The sequence below is a fragment of the Vulpes lagopus genome, chromosome 23 (assembly GCF_018345385.1).
Source record: "Vulpes lagopus strain Blue_001 chromosome 23, ASM1834538v1, whole genome shotgun sequence".
Taxonomy (NCBI): Eukaryota; Metazoa; Chordata; class Mammalia; order Carnivora; family Canidae; genus Vulpes; species Vulpes lagopus.
Window position 1 is genome coordinate 53,067,146 of NC_054846.1, and position 20,103 is coordinate 53,087,248.

Consider the following 20,103-nt stretch of genomic DNA (forward strand, 5'->3'; position numbering starts at 1 on the left):
ACTTCCCTTCCCCTTTGTTGTCCATTCAGAAGAGCCCTGAGTTAAGATGAAGAGTCAGTCAGGTCCCAGCTCTGTCAAAAACTACCAGGATGACCTTGGGCAACTTACTTTACTTCTCTGGATTCATTTCCTCATCTGCAAAATGGTGTTTTCCAGCTCTAACAATCTCACTAATAAAATATTATAGCATGATCTTGTCAGCTTGGTAACTTTCCAGGGAAAGTAGCAGTTTGCGCCAAGCACACAGCTTTTATTTCACTGTCCACGTTAGCCTGACATAGTGGAAAGATCCCAGAGCTTGGAGTCATATCCAGCTTTGTCTTAGCTTGGCTGTGTGACCTTGGACAAGTACTTGATCTCACCGAGCCAGAGTTTGTCACCCAGAAAACAGAACGAATAATACCTCACTTCTGGGTCATCATGGTTTATAGCGGGCTGCTCGAGTAATGCTCCCCAGAATGAAGACAAAAGTGAGTAGGGTTATCCCCTAGGCGAAAATCACATAAGTGGGAAAGTTTTTCCCCATCTACATGTTTCAGAACTGTACATTCTTCAAAGATGCATAAGAAAGTAAGGCCAGAGTCTTGAGTCTTACTGAGACTCGGGCAGCATATATAGAGGCTCTTGTGTGGCGGGAAGTAGAGTGGGGCTCCCAAGTGGCTGCAGTCACCTTATCAGACTTCCATAAGGCAAGATCAGGAGTTGCAGTTTACTGAGAAGACTGTCTTAAGCTCTAGGTCTGAGACCAGCTCTTCCACTAACCAGCCCGTGGAACCTTTAGCACATCCCTACCTTCTGGGGACCACTAGACACATGGCAAGATCCTTGTACTAAGGAAAGCCCCTTGGTAATTTAACAGACTCTGTTAAAGTTGTAGGCATATGACTAGATCACCCCACCATTTTTTTAAAAAAAAAAATACTTATCCAGTCTACTGTATGCCAGATATTCTCATGATATTCCCAGATACTCTTAAACACCATGATGGAGGTACTGTGAAAGCTGCTGCCATGGAAATGTGTGTCATCTGTAGAGTTCAAGGAGATAGCAGTCATTTGTGTCCAGGCCTTGTGGAGGAGGCAGCGTTCAGGTGGGGTCTGTGGGGATGGGTAGGGGTTCATTTTGACATGATGATGAACCAAGAGAAGTAGAAACATTAAGTACATATTCATAAAACTGACCTTTTTAAATCTGAACTGAGGCACAGGGCACATGAGAGTTAGCAGGAGACGAGAGGTTGGCCCAGGTCCCAGAGGGCCGTCAGCGCTCCCACATGGGATGTGAACATCCATCTCAAGCTGCTGAAGACCCACTGAAGGTCTTTAAGAGGGAGAAGTGGCACCATCAGGGCTCATTAGAAACATGACCATGGGGTCTTACCCCTGATAAAAGAATATCATGTATTAGGTGCCAGGTGGGGGAAGTATGAAGAGTGGGGCCACATAAGCAGACACCTGCTCTGCCTGTGGGCAGGGCTGCAGCCACAGGCACGGGGCGGGGGGGGGGGGCAGGGGGTAAGCTTATCCTCACAATCAAAGCTGTTGTTTCTAGAAGCCAGCTGGCTTTTTTCTTCTCTTCCTGCTCCCAGAGGTGGGATCAGAGGTACCCGCAAGGGTTTGCTCCTAGAAGGCCCTGGCAGCACCAGAGTCTGTTCCCTGCTGCCATTTCTCCTGTCTCTTTGGAATGAGTATCCCCCAGGGATCTATATGCTCTGGGGAGTTTGCACTCGCTCAGAGAGTAGGGTGTTACAACAGATTGGGGAAAATCTGCGCCCTGATCTTCTGAAATGGTGGGTCTCTGTATGTGTCTCCTCTGCTAGACTAATAGTCCTGCATGTCAGGGATTGTTGTGTTCATCTCTGTTCCTGCAGGGTCTCATGTAAGGCCAGAGCAGTTATATCAAAGCTGCTATTTATTGAGCACTTCCTGTGTGCCCGGGATAGTGCCTAGAAATCTTTTTTTTTTTTTAAGATTTATTTATTTATTTATTTATTTTAGAGAGAGAATAGGGTGAAGGGCAGAGGGAGAGGAAGAGAATCTCAAGCAGACTCCCTGCCGGGAGCACAGGGCTTACCATGGGGCTCGATCTCATGACCCTGACATCATGACCTGAGTTGAAATTAAGGGTCAGATGCAGGATGCCTGAGTGGCTCAGCAGTTGAGCGTCTTCCTTCAGCTCAGGGCGTGATCCCAGGATCCAGGATCGGGGCCCACATCAGGCTCCCCGCATGGAGCCTGCTTCTCCCTCTGCCTGTGTGTGTCTCTGCCTCTCTCTGTGTCTCTCATGAATAAATAAATAAAATCATAAAAAAAGTCAGATGCTTACATGACTGAGCCACCCAGGTGCTCCAGAGTGCCTAGAAATCTTATGTGCAGTAGCTTGTTTCATGCACCAAGTGCTCTGTTAGAAAGCTTCTAACCTATGTTATTCAAGTGATACAGCTCAGAAAGGTTGTGACTTACCCAAGCTTATGTAGCTAGTAAGTAATCAGGATTTAAATCCATATCTTTCTAGCCCCAAAGCCCTTGTTCTTAACCTTTGTCTCTTTTCCATTTCAGAAATAGATGCTCAGTGGCAGTTAAAGTAACATAAGCAAGAACTTCCTTGGAAATGGCCCGTCTCAAAATGCAGTTGCTTACTGCCCTAACTAACACCTCCCAATGAGAGAAACCCACGAGATAAGGGGTGATGTGGACAGGAAGGATGCTCCTGTCCTAGTGTGTGGAGCTAGAACAGAAATAGGAGGAGGATGGAAGCTATAGAAGAGACAGGTTTGCACTCAGTGGAAGGGTAAGCTTGCCAATAATCAGTGATGGCCAGTGATGGGGCACGGTGCCTCGTGAAGTAGTGAGCTTCCTGTGTAGCGCATTATGCGGGTGGCCGGCTACCTGGGGTCTCACCCAGACCTTTGCAGGCCACTTCCAACACCAAACTTTCTGTGGAACAGATTTGAAGGATGGTGCTTTCTACTGGGATCGCCGATGGCACCTGTCACCTTTATTTCCACTTACCCTGAGCCGCAGTTGTAGAGATTAGCAGTTTTGTGAATAGAATGCCCGGCTCATGAAACCATCCAGTCAATGACAGAGATCTGTACTCTATTTTGAGGGGGCCTCACAAGTGATGCCCTTGTTTTCCACATCCTAGCTGTAAGCTGGTTGAGAGAGAAGACAAAAAGAGAAAGGTGTATTAAATCCTAAAGTCCCCTTTATTACGGATTTCATCCTGGATGGATTTCCTGAACACAATGGGCTTCCTAACACAGAACCCCACACTTTGACAGCCCTTGTCACAGGTGTTATGGACCCCACAGGCCTCCCCCACGAAAGCAGAGCCTGCTCCCACAGTACAGAGTCTGGGCCGGAAAGTGCACTTCCAGCTGTGTCTGGCTGCTGAAGGGAGCAGGCAGCGGCTGAGGCTCCCATGCCCATTGCCTTTCTTGAAGCCTGTCCCAGTGGTTCCAGTATGTCCCCTGGGCGGGGGGTGGGGGGGGTGGGTGGGCACTGAGAGGCCTGGATTGCCACCCCAGGGGCTCCCTGCACTCGGAAGCTAATACCCGGGTGGGAAATGAGGAGCCCCTTGCCCGGGACAGGCCCTGTACGGCACCCGTCATTTACTTGCTCACTTCCTCACTGGACCACGGGGTCCTTGAAGCAGAGGCACTGCCAGCACCCAGCACCCAGCACCCAGCACCCAGCACGGGGCCTGCCAGACAGGAAGTGCTCAGGAAGGGGAAGAATGAATGAACTCTCTCATCTTCTTCTAAGGCCAGGATTCTGCTAAAGGAGCACCTTTCCAAGGCAGAGGAAGACGTCTTTATCCTACCAGCTTCTCAGCACCCCAAAGCGAGCATTTATCAGCTTTCCCAGTCCTCTCCTTTTCCTGTACCGTGGCACATTAGACAGGAGGGGATAGGTGGCCAGAGGATTCGGGATAGGTTTCTCCCCCGGCTGTGCTGTCCTTCCCGCTGTGTGCAGACCAAGGCCTGGCTGTGAGCAGGGAGTGGAGCCTGCGAGTGCTGGGCGGCACGGGAGGGGCAGCCCCAGGCCTGGGCCTGCCATACCATGTTGGTGAGAATCACTGGCAGCACCTTATGAAGTCATTTTGGAAACTAGGAAGTACTTTGTGGAAACTGGAAAGTACAGCGGAATCTGTAGGAATGTGCTAGAGAAAATGCATGGCAGCCAAGTTGTAAAGGATGACTCCCCTAGGCTGATGGAGGAGGACAGCGGTGCCTCTCTAGGTGCTCACTGGTGGTATCCCAGATGTTTGTGCAGTAAAACTGAGGTGTGTCCAATGGGGCTAGAGTTCCACGCTGGCCCACAAAAGCCTGTAGTACCTACCACATAATAATATTTACTGGAGATCTACTAAGTCCTAGGAATCTGCTATACACATTAAATCTATTATCTCAGTTCTTCACCAAAGGAAAATTGTCCCCCTTTATACCAGTAGAGAAACTGAGATTTATCAAGACCAAATTGCCCCATGTCGCACAGCTAGTGAGCGCCGGGGCCAGCCCACAGTCAGGGCTTACAAACATCACGCTGTACTGTTGCGCTTGCAGAGCACTGAGTTAGGGCGAGCCTGTAGAGACGGGGACTTTGGAGAGACTGTAAATCTTTTATCAAGATCATGTGTAAAGTCACCTGCCTTGGGCCATCCTTACCTAGAGAGAAAGGAGTGGCTGCCCAGCTCCCAGCTCTTTCTGAGCTCCAAAGCAAGATCATAGCGGCCTAGAAATGCCAGCCCTGTCTTCAGGGATTCTGGGGTAATGAATTGAGGAGGATCCTGAAAGTCAGGGGCACGTGATTGTCCTGGGCACCGCCTTCAGCCCTGGAAGCCCTGGGCTCTAGGCCACTAGCTTAGTGGGGTTAACAAAGCAGCAATGTCAGGCCCTCCGCCGGGGCTAGGAGTGGATAATTTTTGAGAAATGTTTTAGCACAACAAAGTGCCTGATGCCTGTAGTCACTCGGGATTTCATAAAGGTCTGAAGCACTTTAAAAGTGCAAATACCAGGACAAGCACTCGGATAATAAATGCTAATTAAAAAGGGAGGTCCTTTTTCTGTCATTTTTGCCCACACCCACTTCTACAGAGTTCTTGGACAGGGGATTGAGGGAACAAGAGCCTTAAGGCTCCAAGTAAAGGAGAACAACTAAGCAGGAGTTAGGTTTGGTGAATGATCTAAGTGCTATGTTCACCTTTGGGCCTTGTTTTGGCTCTGTGCTGTGCTGTGCGGCAGCAATTCTCCCCGGATGAGGTTTGGGGAAATGGTTTTGGTTCTGCCAATGACTTTCCAGTGGCAGCTTCTTTTCCTAGCAGGTCTGTCCCCAGCCCACCCCCTTCCCCAGCTCTGGCTGCCCAGACCATTGAGTGTCAAGGTCATTAGTATCCATTGCATGTCCAGCAGGCTCTGCACTAAGCTCTTGACTGTCATCATCTTATGTCCTCACAGCAGAGGATGGCTATCACTAGACCAACCGGTCCCTGACCCCACCACACACCTGTCTCACCGCCAGTCTCACCTCGGCTCTGTCTTCTTCCTGGCCCTTTTAACCCTTTATCAGAAGGGCTAGTAGTCTTCCCTTCTCTGTGTTCCAGTCCCAGCTCTCTAGCCCTGGAATAGCACACATCCTGGGGCATTGTGGTAATTGGTCCATATGCGTACCATTACGCATTACCATTCTTGCATTCGACTGATGTTTATTGGGTACCTCCTGTGTGTTGTCCCCACTGGACTTGGAAATCCTTTAGGGCAAGAAACCACTCTTTGTTCTCGCTTGTTGGGCATCCCCAGCACACAGCACCGTGCCTGCTGCATAGCAGATCCTCGGGAAATGTTTGCTAAGAGAAGGCCTCTAGGTGATGTCTAGTTGTAGAACCATCTCCTTTCAGTCCTTCCAACCCCAGACCCCGGGGAATAGGAAATATATCTCTTAGCTCTTAGCTTAATAGGGAAACACAGCTATGATTCTGGATGCTTAAGTCTTGGTGAGGCCCCTAAGTGGAGAAACCCAAGCTGCAGTTAGCCCCAGAGAATCACCAAAGCCTACATTGTTCAGTATGTTTTATGGGCATGTTCATTTATTCTTTCTGTCAGCATTGAGCATTCTACAGGTATGAGGCTCTGTGCTGTGAGGTAGAGCCCACAAAGATGAATAACACACACACACACACACACACACACACACACACACACACCATGACCACAATGAGATCAGCAGACCAGATAGAAAGGTGGTGAATCAAGGTCAGAATCGGTTAAGTATGGACCATGGGTGCAGTTCATTGAGAGCACTAGTAGTGTGTTGGGGGGATTTTTAGGAGGAAGTAAAATCAGGGAAAGCTGTCAAGAGAACATGACTTTGGAGCTGCGCCTTAAAGGAAAATACGATTAGGGCCTGAGAAAGTAGGTGGAAAAGTTTTCCCCATGAGCAAAGACATAGAAGTAGGAGGGTATGTTATGGGGTATGTTATGGGGCAGCACAAATGTAATTCAGGTAATTAATTTGTCTAATAATTGGCAGGGGTGAGACAGGGGTACTCTTATTACTGTGAATGTATCACTACAGTGTTCTTATTCCCTTCTCCCTACCACTCCTTTCTCATGCCTAAAAATTAGTTCTGCTGGGTTATAACCTGAAAGACTGTTCCTCAAAGGATGGGGTAGGAGAGCCTTGTGTGGAGTGATGGTCTGTGCAAGCAGTCACATGAAATTCCTGCTCCTTCAGCCCCCACTCCCCAGGGACTGGCCATGTAAATGTCCCTTTGCACGTCAGCCCTCTGCTGGGAACCAGCCTACTGGGGCCAGACCTGAGTTTCTAGAAGAGATAGATACTGCAGATAGGCTGCCTCACTCCAATAGAGGGAGGAGACCAGCGAGGCAGATTCGTCACTCACATCATTTTATCTGTTGAGTCAACATCTATTTTTAGGGACCTGGCATCTCTGTCATGGAGTGGGAGTGAGTGCCAAGGGTGAGGGGTCTGCTAAGCCTTCATTCCTCTTTGCTAGATCCATTGCCAGACCCATTCTCACATGCAAGTTCTGCTTCACCACTCGAGATGTAGTTCTTGATGCCAAGGGTCCAGTTTAACATGTACACTTTCTTCTGTACACAGGCTTCTGTGTGTGCGCAGTACACAAGCACATGCACACTCACTCACCCCTCTAGTCTTAGCAGGCCTTGTAAATTGGTTATATGGATTAAATAAAACTCCCAACTGAAAAATGCTAAGGCATATAGGTCCCTTCCTGTCCAACATTGTCAGATGTGCTCCGAAATGACTGTTTTCATCATCTATTCTGAGCCATAACTGCCCCAGAAATAGCTTTAGCAGGAAAGTGCTTTTGTTAGACTAGCTGTAAATTATATTTCAAATGTCTGATGTTGTTTTCTTAAAAAATAAATAAATAAGTAAATGAAAGTCTAAAATTAATGACTGCTGGGGTTTGCTTTGCTTATGTGTACTGCTACAGATTTGGCTTCTTGCAGATGGAATTTCAGATCTGTTTACACTTCTGTGTTAGCTTTTTGGGGGAAAAAAAAGCAGTTGAGAGATCTGGGAGGACAAATTTACAAAGTCGAACTTATTATAACCATCAGTGAGGCTCGCTTCTTTCTCCCCCTGCCCTCTCCCTCCCTCCTCCACCCTCCCCCCACCCTCATTTTGTTGATTGTGGTTTTATCTGCTCCTCCTCAAAGTTAGAAGGCAACTGGTTCTTGCAGATGTTATGACAAGGTCACATATCCAGTTTCACAAGCAGATGTTCATGAAGCCCCATTTCACCAGCACTTTGTCATTCAGTGAGAGCAGACCTTGTGGGAGCAGATTGGAACAACACAAAGGATGGGACATAAAAAATCTTGCAGAGAACCTGATCGCTTTAATGTGTTGAAGACGAAGGGCTTGGGGGTTGGGAGGGCGGCAAGGAGAGAAATCTGCAGAGCGGAATTTCATGGAGATTTTTTTTTTTTTTGGTTTATTCAAAGATTATTATGTGTTGGATACAGTAAATCATCTATACACCCACATCCAGGAGGTAAATCTTCAGAACTCCGTGCGTGGGTAGTTCTGCATTTAACAGCTGCCATACAGTAGCTATTTTGTTCTGCTCTAAGAGACCCTTATCTGTGCATTTGTTTTAAGTTATCGCCAACTCTCCTTTTGTTCCTCTATTGCTGTTCTCCTGATTCTCATTACCATTGCAAGAGTAGCGAAGAATCTCAACTACTGAGTTATTTCAACTGACACCATGAGTTAGAATGATAGACGAGGGGCTGCCATTTCAGTTGTTGACTCAGCCTCTACTTGGAGGGTGTTGCTATAATGGATTTAGCTCCTCTTGCCTTTTCCCAGGTCTCATATGCCCGTCCGAGCTCTGCCTCAATCAGGGATGCTAACCTCTACGTTAGCGGCCTTCCCAAAACCATGACCCAGAAGGAACTGGAGCAGCTTTTCTCGCAATATGGCCGTATCATCACCTCTCGAATCCTGGTTGATCAAGTCACAGGTTAAGTGTTTCTTTGTCATTTCTTTCCTTGTGTCTCAATGCCGCAGCCAGTGCCCTGTGACCCATTGGAGCAGAGAGATAATGGTTACTTATGGTAAAGGAGATATGGGTCATGCATAGATAGATTTTTGACTTAGGAGAAAGACTTCTTACCAATCAAATGCCCACATCTAAAATGGGCCATCTTAGGAGGTAGATCTCCATCATGGGAATTGTTCCAGTAGCAGCTAAACTACTTGGCAGGGCTGTAAAGCAGATTCAGGCATCAGGTTGTGAGTGGGACTGAATGACCTTCAAAGTCTCTTTCAACCCTCAACCAAGTAACATTACTTTTGTGCGTGAAAAGAACCTGCATTAGAGCTCCGGCTCCGGTGACAGCGTTGTAGAGCTGGAGGGAACCTCATGCTGCCTCATTTCACACATGAGAAAATAGAGGTCCAAAGTGAAGGAAGTCTCTGACTCCTGCCCGGCTAGTTAGTAGCAGCCTGGTACTATGCTACTTTGTCCAGAATAAAGAAAGGCAACCACCACCTCTCGGTAAGAAATGTAAGGTGCCCTGGGTTGCATTTTTAGTGACCGAATGTTTTCACCTACTCCACATCTGATCCCAGTTTAAAACACCCCCTGAGAGCAGTTTAGCGTGTGTTTATCATTCAATGCATGCAACAAACCCTCAATGAAGGCAGCTCTGCCCCCAGACACTGTGCAGAGGAGGGACACTGGGGACCAGGGATAAAGGAGGCACAGTCCTGCCCTTGCTGGACTCCAGTATGATGAGCACCTGCTAGGGGCTGTCCAGGGGACCACGGGAGCTTAGGAGAAGGTGTGCTGCACCTAGCCAGGATTGTTGCGAAGGCTCCATCAAGGAAGTGATGTTTGAGCAGGGTTTTGGAGGATGACCTGCAGTTACTTGGCAGAAAGGAGGGATAGAGATTTCTAGGTGGATGTGATGCATCCTATAAAATAGGTGGATAGGACATATTGTAAGGCGTGGAGTCGAGAAAGAACACAACCTGTTCAAGGAGTAAATACGGCTGGCATGAGGCTCAACAGAGGATTTGGGGCCACATCATCAGGGGCATTAGATGCCGTACTGAGAAGTCTGACTTATCTGTTTGCAACATGGGCCCATGGAAAGGGGGTTTTTGTGGGTTTTGTTTGTTATTCTGCGTGTGGAGTGGAACAGGTACCATGCACAAGGTAAAGAATTGAAAAGTTATGAAAAATGTATAAAGGATGTTTTTAAAGAGTGTAATGTGGTCAGAGTTTGCTTGTCAAATAGATTACATAGTCGCTAGGTGTGAAGGGCACATGGCAGGACTAGACGCTGGGTGATGGGTGACAACAACTAAGGGAGACAAGGACTGAACGGGCCGGTGCTAGAGGCTGGAATGGATGTGACAGGTGCCTGTGTTCTGTGGGTGGCAGTCACTGGTCCAGAGCCGTGGTAGCAAAAACACAGGCAGATGCATCCTGATGGGTGAGAGGGATTCGGGGAGGCAGGCTCAGCCCTGGCCCCACTAGTGGGCTGACTCCCCCTAGAATATCCATGCAGCCCAGCCCATCTCTTCCCAAGGATGTTCACCAGTTTGGTTTGTTCATGCTTTATGAAGGCTCTTTCTCTTTCCCCAGGAGTGTCCAGAGGGGTGGGATTCATCCGGTTTGATAAGAGAATCGAGGCAGAAGAAGCCATCAAAGGGCTGAACGGCCAGAAGCCCAGCGGTGCTACGGAACCAATTACTGTGAAGTTTGCCAACAACCCCAGCCAGAAGTCCAGCCAGGCGCTGCTGTCCCAGCTCTACCAATCCCCCAACCGGCGCTACCCTGGTCCGCTTCACCACCAGGCCCAGAGGTTCAGGTAGGCACAGCCTCCAGGGAAGGGCCCTGCTACACAAATACATAGCTGGGCGAGGGCCAGGGCAACCCACAGCCCTGAAAGATGGGGCAAGCCTAAGAACCTCCGCCCCCAGGAGTCCCTGTGTGAATGAACCTCCCCACTGAGCCTCAGTTTCCACTACTGTAAAATGAAATGGTTGGACCAGATGCTCTTCCAAGCCCCCTTTCAACTTACCACTGTGACTGGTTAAACTTCAGATTCTTGGATTAGAACAAAATTTCTACATTTAACCAAACCAGAAGGTTCCATTTCAACAAAAGTTCATCACAAATAAATGGCCACATTCAACACCTTAGACTTAAGGCTGAGGGAGTGGCTTTTAATAAAGTTAAAGAAAAGTGTAGGCCAGGAGGCAGATCCTCCCAGGGAGAATGGTTTGGCCTGTCCTCCTCTTTCTCCTGCAGGTTACTCTGTAGGGTAGGTAGTCTCTTTTGTGTTAACTTCACTCTAACTGTGAAGTCAGCAGATTCTGGGAAGACAAGAAGGAAGATTTTTCTAAGCCTTGTTAATGTTTCCTCAGGCACCCAACCCTCCCAGTGCACTGGGGCACTTCCCTTCTCCTGGGATATTTCTGAAAGGCAGGTTTCACTCCTTGAAGCCAATCAACCTGACTGCCTTTATTGTACAAGAGATAACATTTTTGACGTGTCCATAATAATTTTAAATACTTATCTTATTCCACGCATGTCCCAACTACCCTTTAATTGAAAGGGTTTTTGTTTTTTGTTTTTTGCTTTTTTCTCCCTTTCAAACATCACATGGAAAGATAGCAGGCCCTCCATCTGGCCATGACGAGGAGGAAAATCAGCCTCAGCAGTGTCCTGTCCTGGGAATTTGAAAGGGTTAATGATTTCATGAAGAGTCCAAGTCATCTAATTTTTATTTTGTGTGAGAGCACATGCAGTATTTATGTAAAAAGCCTTTCCAGCAGGCTTCTAATGGTGGAAACTATGGTTACTACTGCCCCATGGTGTGAATAGCTTGTCCTCCAGTAAAATACTGAACATGAGGGAGATTATAACATAATGGCAATTTGCTAGGAGGAGCTTTCAGGTTGTAAATAGTAAGCTAATTGTAAAAAATCTTAACCCTCAAACTCCTTCTTCCCCCCAAAAAATGTGTGTGGTAAGAAGATTTAGTTAATGTAGCTAGAATAAGAGAAAAGATCCATTCTGCTATGCATTGTGCATGCACGTGTATTCCTTTCATGCACGAGTTTAATTGCAATAAAAGGTGAATCGTAATAAAAGGTGAACGATGTAAGAAGCTGCCCCCTTTTAATGATTTCACACACGATATAAAATGAAATCCACACAAATGTTCTGAGGGGAGGGGGGAGTGGGATTAATTCAGACCTTGAAAGAAAGGGAGCTTCATTAGACACTTGCTTTAAACTCTAGCATTGACCTGAACATGAATTACTCATAGTTGGAGGCAGAAAAGGGGGAACTACCAGTGGATAGACTCCTAAGCATTGGGGAAAGTTATTGAGCTTTTCTTCTTTGAAAATGGAGCATTCTTATTAATAGTTCCATTGAGCGATCTTGCCATCTGTGAGGCATTAACCCAGAGACCCTCCTTCTCTTTGCAGGCTGGACAATTTGCTTAATATGGCCTATGGCGTAAAGAGGTAATTAAAACTCCACAGATTGCCAGATGTCCGTGTTGGCACAGACTGGGGCTAGAAAATTTTTTTTTTTTAATTCACTAACTTTACTTTTTTTTTTTTTTAATTCTTCCTTTTTCCTCCACCAGCATGTCAAATTCTTAATTTTAATTTCAGACCTCAGTTGGTTTTGTTTCTTTTAGGGCACACAAAGTGTGCTTGTGTGTTTCACTTTTTCTTTTATTTGCAGGTGGGCTTCTCCTACGGTTCAGGTGCCACAGCTACCAAGCCCTTGATAATCTGGTTCTCTGGACGCCTTCCCTAAGGGAGAAGGCTCCTACTCTTTGCCACCTGATCTTGCAAACTTGCAGAGTAACTGTTTGGCATTAGCAATGCCAAGATTCAGTTAAGAGGGCAGATTCCAGCAAATCAAAATTAGAACATTTTGCTAATCATGGTTGACAATCTTATGATTGTCAGTGGAAAAATTAGATTTTGGACTACCAGGCCTGGCCGAAGCATGAATAAACGTGTGGATGACCTGCTGACTCTCACCCCCACCTCAGGGTGCATTTCAGGGCACAGCCTGAGAATGAAGTGTATCTGTGTGCACCTCAACCAGGAGTTTCTTTTGTTACAGGTTTTAGCAGTTATAAATCCTCCCTTGGTTTTACATGTATTATGTTTTAAACTTGCGGTTTCTTTCATTTAAAGCCTTTCTGTGGGGTCGGGGGCTCAAAGAGAATCAAGGTTTGTGGGACTCTCTGAATGCAGTCACAGGAATGATCCAGACCTAGTCTAAAAGCTGAGTCTCAGGAAGTTGAGTTTGAGTGCATTATGTCACTGTGTCCATGAGATTCCCATATGTGCTTTTGATAAGCTCCACTGAGCTGCTAGGGACATAGCATCTTCATCATCCTGCTCAATAGAGCTGCACACTTTAATTCCCCTTCCTACAGTCAGGCAAAGAGATGTGGTCCTTAATAGTCCCAGTCACACTCCCATATGAGGCAGTGTTTCACCACTTGGCCATGCATGGTAAGTACCCCGACTCTGGAAACTGGCACTCAGTAGAGGAAGTAAGCTGACTGCAGACTCACTAGCACAGCGCCAGCCTCTCAGATCTCAATCTTGGCACCAGGAGGATGACTGTGAATTACTTCCATGTGTCTGGCACACTGCTTGCCTCTTCCCTCTCCCACTTTTACATTTTTCCCACCTCAGGCCTTTGTTCCCCTCCAACTTCAGGGAGGTGGCACCAATTATGTACGGATGCTAAGGCATGATGAGGCCAGAGAAGGCACAGCAGCAGCATGCATGCTGCCACCATCTCTGGTTCCCCACTCAGAGTAAACACCACTAGTCCATAAGAGCATTCTCTTTTCCTGTTGGACCCAGATTTGGATCCAGACTCCTTCCTCCCAAAGTGCTCCAGGTGGCCATCACCAACTAGAGCTGAGACTCTGCTTGAAACCTCTTTGCTGGCTCCTGACTTTGATGGCCTTAAAATAAATACCTCGCTGTTCTCTACCTTTAACCTGAACGGAGTCAATTCACTCAGTTGGAGGAGAGAAGGCTGAGAAGACAGTCTTCAGAAATAATGCAAATTATTATAATGCAAATAACAGACATGGATTTGCCCTTCTAAGAATCCTTACCATGCTGTTTTTTGGTTTTGTCTTGTTACTTGTTTTTAAGCAAGAGGCGAGATTGACTTAGTGACTGATGCCAAAATTAGTACCTATTGAGTTGTTATGTTTAGCATATCTTCAGCAGCCATTTGATTATCTAAATTCTCTTTAGATGCAGAACTGTTCTTTCATTGGACTTTCAGATCTCCGAGAATATTTGCTTATTTTAAAACATGCCTGGGCAGTTGTCAGTTAAACATAGGATTCTTGATTTGGCTCAGGTCGTGATCTCAGGGTTGTAAGATCGAGTCCCTAATCAAACTCCCACACTGGGTGTGGAGCCTGTTTGAGACTCTCTCTCCATCTCCCCCCCCCTCCTAAAAAACAAAACACAAAACAACAAAACATCCTAGATATGGGACACCTGGGTGGCTCAGTGGTTGAATGTCTGCCTTCGACTCAGGTTGTGATCCCTGGGTCCTGGAATTGAGTTCCATATCGGGCTCCCTGCATGGAGCCTGCTTCTCCAGCTCTGCCTATGTCTCTGCCCCTCTCTATGTGTCTCATGAATAAATAAATAAAATCTTTTTTAAAAAAAAAGTCCCAGATAACACTTTACTCCATTCTCTCCCCAGTTTTGCTTCCTCTCCTCTTCCTATCCCCTTTTTCAGAAGACAAAACAAAACAAAACCCAACCACATGAAAACCAAGACGCTAGTCAATGGATAGGGCCCAAATCCCTGTATACATTTGGTATAAAACAAAATGTTAACAAATATTTTTCTGCCGTGGGCCCTGGTTACCTAATCTAGATGCATCCATTATGAATCACACATGGATATATTTTATCAGACAGTGAATAGAATCTGAAGGGTTGTTTTGCTTTTCAAGATAACATGAAAACTGAGATTTCAAAGCCCAATACAAAAGTAGTTGTAATAGGGCAAATAACAGTTTTCAGCTTTTCTAATTCAAGATACATAAATGCACAAACCACTTGAAATCTCACTCCTGTGATGCTTAGAAATGAATTCCAGATAATATAGCATCAAGGAGTGATAATGTCTTTATTATTATGGCTTGGGGGTTTTTCTTTTGGAACTCTTTTGAATAGATGCTAAATGAAACAGAACCACCCATATGATTAATAACAAGGTATGTCTGTTCATTCTCATGTGTCTCTCTCCTCAAAATATCAAGAGATCTTTGACAACCACAAGTCAGGGGACTGCAAAGACAGTAGACTTGAGCACTCCTGGGGCCATCTCCAAATCTGCCCTAAAAAATAAATAAAATTTTCCAAGCATTGATATCCACCAATGTTATTCACTCATGCAATCAAGAAGTATTTACTGAGTGTTTTCTATGTGTCACTATGTCTGTGATGTTCCCGTATGTGCCCAACTGAATAAATAAGTAGAGCAACAGAATGAATGAAACCGAGCTCCTCCTCCCAAGAGCTCGCTGTCTGTTGTGGGGAGGGACACGAAGGGTCAGGGTGGGAGACCCTATGACCATATACTGTGGCAGAAGCATAATGGAGCCTTGCTCTGGGAGTTCCTTGTGGTTATTAGGAATCGACCTAGCCTTTTTCGTGCCATATATAGGCCTTAGCCAGTTTAGCCTTTCCATTCAAAAGAAATGCCGCAGACACTAGTTTTTTTGTGTTTTGGTTTTTAAACCCTGAAGACTCTCCTTGCAAACACTCACTCAGCCCTCTGCCCCATGTCTGTGTCTGTGCATCTGTGTGTTATCCGTGGTCAGACTGATGTCTGGACCAGTCCCCCCTTCTACATGTTCCCCCAGGTTCTCCCCAATCACAATTGATGGGATGACAAGCCTTGTGGGAATGAACATCCCTGGTCACACGGGAACGGGCTGGTGCATCTTTGTCTACAACCTGTCCCCTGATTCCGACGAGAGTGTCCTCTGGCAGCTCTTCGGCCCCTTCGGCGCCGTGAACAACGTCAAGGTCATCCGCGACTTCAACACCAACAAGTGCAAGGGCTTCGGCTTTGTCACCATGACCAACTATGATGAGGCGGCCATGGCCATTGCCAGCCTCAACGGGTACCGCCTAGGAGACCGAGTGTTGCAAGTTTCCTTTAAAACCAACAAAGCCCACAAGTCCTGAATTTCCCATCCTTACTTATTAAAATATATATATAAATATATACGAACAAAACACATGCGCGCACACACACACACACACACATACACACGCACACACACAAAAGAGAGAGAAACAAACTTTTCGAGGCTTATATTCAACCATGGACTTTATAAGCCAGTGTTGCCTAAGTATTAAAACATTGGATTATCCTGACGTGTACCAGGAAAGGATTTTATAATGCTTAGAAAAAAAGAAAAAAAAAAAAACAAAAAAATACCTTTGATGCATTGAATGTTCTTTCATAGCTGTCGTTGTTGAATATAATATACATAGATAGCGATGTGCAGGGATTTTAACCCAGCCAGCTAACTTTACTACCTTCCTTGAAGGTGGATCTTTTTAAGATGACCATTCGCTCATTTGAAGAAGAAAAACAAAAAACAAAAAAAAAATAATAATAAAAATAAAACAATTTTTACAAAGTAATGGGATTCAAAGAAAGAAAAAAAAAGATTTTTCTTTTTTGTCACAAAGTTGATCCAATCAGATTGGTAAAAAACCCCCACACAAATCAAAAGAGGAATAATAAAAATTGCAAAAATGAAAAAAAAACTTTTGCAAATTTTTTTATTTTTCCTTTTTTCTTTTATATCATGTGAACTAAAAACAGTCTTCTGTTAGGGGATGGGGGCAAGGGGGATACCTGATGACATTAACAATTTAATAACATTAACATTGTTGCCAAAGAGGTGGTCTCTTTGCTGAAAATGGGTTTCAAGAAAAATCTATTTTTATAAAATATAAAGAATTTTTACAAGAGAATCTGGATTTGAGAAAAAAATATTTTGACTGGCTAATTTAGGGGAAATTGACAACTTTGTCGCGTTCATACTGCACTGGTAACTTTTTAGAGATCAAGATGTGTGTTTTAAACTGGATTCGTAGACTGTTTTTTGAAGGATGGGCTATAAACAGATGATCTTCATATCTTTTCATAGCATGTAATAATAATAAAAAACAATTATTAATTACTAGGGGAAAGGAGTGTTCGTTCTACCCAGGGTACCACAGTTCCCCACAGTCAAAACCCAAAAGCAAGGAGATGAGTTGAAAGACAGTTTTTCTTTAAGTCATCAGTATGGGATGTCAGCAGAACAAAAATTAAAAAGATTAATTTTCCTTTTGATCTAAAACTTCCTTAGTTTGAGCAGTAGGTGCTACGAAATTATTTACATATCTTAGTATCATAGTTAAATGTAATGTGTTTAGGAGAGGAAAACAAAAGATACATTTGCTTTAAATTCATTAAGGAATTTTCAAATTCACTTTGTAGCCCATGCTGATAGAATTGGGCTGTGTTGGTACATTTGAAACACTGTTTATGTTGCTTGAAACACTTATTTATTTAATCGCCGATGTGATGATGCCTATGGCCGAGATCAAATATAGCTAGATTGGCTAGACTACTTATTTGTTTACTTAAACTATGGGAAGAAGCATATTATTGTGTCATTCTGTTGTGTGTGTATGTGTATATACAATATAAATATATATATATAAAGTTATTTTTTCTTTGGGTTAATTTATTATAAGTTGTAACACTTGGCTAGTTTTGTTTGTATATGTCTTACAATGTTTTCTTATGATATTTAAGTGACAGTTAAAGAGGTATCAAGGTAACTTGTGTAGAACTATTGTTTGATATATTGTCATGTTTGTTGTGAATATTTTTTCTTACTGCACAGTAGAAAAATAAAAACAACTGGGTCTTTATTTTAATGTAATTCAGATTGGGGAAAACAAAACAGAGCTAAGGGAACAAAATGACTGAGGGAGCATCCTCCCGCGTCCAGTGCACTGATCATTTTAGTATGTTTGTGCTTTGTACGGTTATATATTTAAAACAAAAACAAAACAAAAAAATACAAGGGTTCATGCTCTTCCCTGGGTAATAGAAACAGTTACTCGCTATGCATAATCTAGTTGATAGTTAAATTTGCTATTGCTTTTCTTGTCTTGTTATATAAAATCTTTTCAATACAAGTTTAGTCTTAATGGTAATAAAACGTTATGGTTATTTATAACTTGTGCTTATTTTGTGCGTTTTTTCCCATGCTGAACCCACTAAGTGCATGTAGAGAGAACTGTTGTTTTCACACTGAAGAGGCAAGCTTTGTAGTAGCAGTCATAGTGGTAGACAGATCACGAAAACCAAGGCTGCATCATAGACTCCTCCTTTACATTTTTTTTCTGTTTTTTTTTCCTCTTTTCGGTTGCGGAAAAACAAAAATACAAAAACAACCACCAGATTTCAGTTCAGAGAACACTCGTTCAACATTCAGGGAAAACTTTTTACATCGCCTGCTATGAATGAACGCAGTTTGCTGGCAAAGTTTTGATGCATTTGCTGAGCATTAGTGGGAAAGGCATGCCAAAAATCTCTTCTCTATAATGTGTTCACTCTCGGGGGAAAAAAAAAGGAAAAAAAATCTTAGGACCAGGCAGTTGTATACTTTAGTTATAATGAATGACTTCATGTTAATCTTGCTAGTTTAGATGATTTCTGAGGGGAAGTATTGTAAATGTTTTTTTTTTTCATAACCTTGTTGTGTTTGAATTATTTGTACTTTATCTGTCCAGACAATAAATGAAAGTGTGTAGAATGGATTTGAGCTTCCCAGATTTTTAAATGTGTTCACTCAAACTTTTTTTTGTAGCATCTTCAGATTTCCCCAATAATTTTATCATTAAACAAATGCAAAAACAAACAAACAAACAAAAAAGTAGAGTAAAATTGTGCTTTGCAACTTAGCCCGGTCTCTCCAAGTCAATTCCGTATTCAAAAGTCACTGGCCTAGTTCCTTATGACTGAAAGTGTGGCTCCAGCCTCCAGTATCTGCATCATCTGGGAGCTTGTTAAAATGCAGAATCTTGGGCTGAATGCAAATCTATATTTAAGCAGATTCCCAGGTGAATCACCGGCACTTTAAAGTGAGGAACACTGCCCTGATTGATAATGAGCTGGCGCGTTTGGCTTTATGTTTGGCATGATGATACATTGGCGTCTGTTATCCATTTATAACTTATTTGTGACTTATTCAGAAGAAAGGAGATCACTATTTGCAGAGCATCTATTGTCAGGCTGTGTGGTGCCCTCTGCATTCTCCCACTTTGCTCCCCAGCAATCCGGGGGAAGTGGATAGCACTGTCCTCATTTCACGGATGGCAAGACTGAGGCACAATAGAATAAGCTGCTTGAAACAGCTAGCAAGTTCCCAGCTGGGTTTTGGATCCCAGTCTGATTATACCGCACAGCACCTCAGCATCGAGGTCACAGAGCTTGCGCAGTTTTAAGGAAACCGACCTTAAAATAGACCTTTGCATTGGAAGTGACAGCTAAACAAGAAAAGTCACCTTTTTATTTTAGCATTCACTTTTGCATAGAAGCGGCAAATATTTGGCTTTCTTACCTTTAAATAGAAACCCTAAGCAAAGACTTAAACAGTGTATATAAAAAAATAAAAACTAAAAAAAGCCATGGATTTTGAGCTCCCCTGAGAGGGGGCACAAAATGCCTAAGGTATCATGAAGTCATATTAAAATATGCCTTGAACTTTACAGATGAGCTTTTTAGTGATTTCCTGATATGATCACTCTTGGATGATCTACTGTCTGTCTTTCGTTTCCATTTTCTCCCTAATTGAAAATTCATAATGCCCCATAAACCATCACCGTCCATAAACTGACACTTGCAGAAGAAATGCTCCCACTGAGCCAGATGAAGGAATAGTCAGATTCTCTTCCATTTCTCATTAGCCCCCCCTTTTTATTATTATATTAAATTACCTCAATGGTTGGGATAATTAAATTCAGGGCAAAGAATGGGATTTAATTAACTAAGCTAAATATTAAAACTAAGTCAGCCTGAACTTCACGTAGTTGAACTTAAAGATTCTTATTTTAGTTTTATTTAAAGACAAGCCCCTATGTTCCTTTTCTGAAGAAAAATGGACAAACTCCTAGCTGCTCCCAGGAATAACAGAGCTTCACAATGTGTGTGTACGATCTAAAAATGTCACTGCTAAACCTGCAATGGTTATTACTAATCATCACCACCTCTGATCCTTAAAGGTGTCGTTTTAGTGCACTTTAAGCAAATGGATATATTATTTTGGAATATTAGAAGTCGGTGGAATCTTACCAGTTCCTAATGTTCACTCCCCAGCTTCCAACAGATCTGTCCTGAAAGTTTCACAAATGGCTGTAGGTGTTTAAATAGGTCTGTAAAATATCCATAACAGGCCATTCTACATACACTCTCTTGGCAGCACTTCTCAAC

At 44.0% G+C, this 20,103-nt stretch overlaps 1 protein-coding gene across 4 annotated transcripts in view; it reads left to right on the plus strand.

Moving 5' to 3' along the window:
- ELAVL4 (ELAV like RNA binding protein 4) overlaps nucleotides 1–18,431 on the plus strand; it is an 86,776-nt gene extending 68,345 nt beyond the window's left edge. For 3 of the 4 annotated variants that reach the window (XM_041737798.1, XM_041737797.1, XM_041737799.1), the window contains exons 4-7: nucleotides 8,364–8,517; nucleotides 10,150–10,375; nucleotides 12,006–12,044; nucleotides 15,416–18,431. In XM_041737798.1, coding sequence (XP_041593732.1) covers nucleotides 8,364–8,517; nucleotides 10,150–10,375; nucleotides 12,006–12,044; nucleotides 15,416–15,785 — 789 coding nt within the window. In that variant the 3' untranslated portion in view covers nucleotides 15,786–18,431. The remainder of the gene's footprint in view (nucleotides 1–8,363; nucleotides 8,518–10,149; nucleotides 10,376–12,005; nucleotides 12,045–15,415) is intronic. The other variant, XM_041737800.1, reaches the window with a different exon arrangement.
- The last annotated feature ends 1,672 nt before the right edge of the window (nucleotides 18,432–20,103 follow it).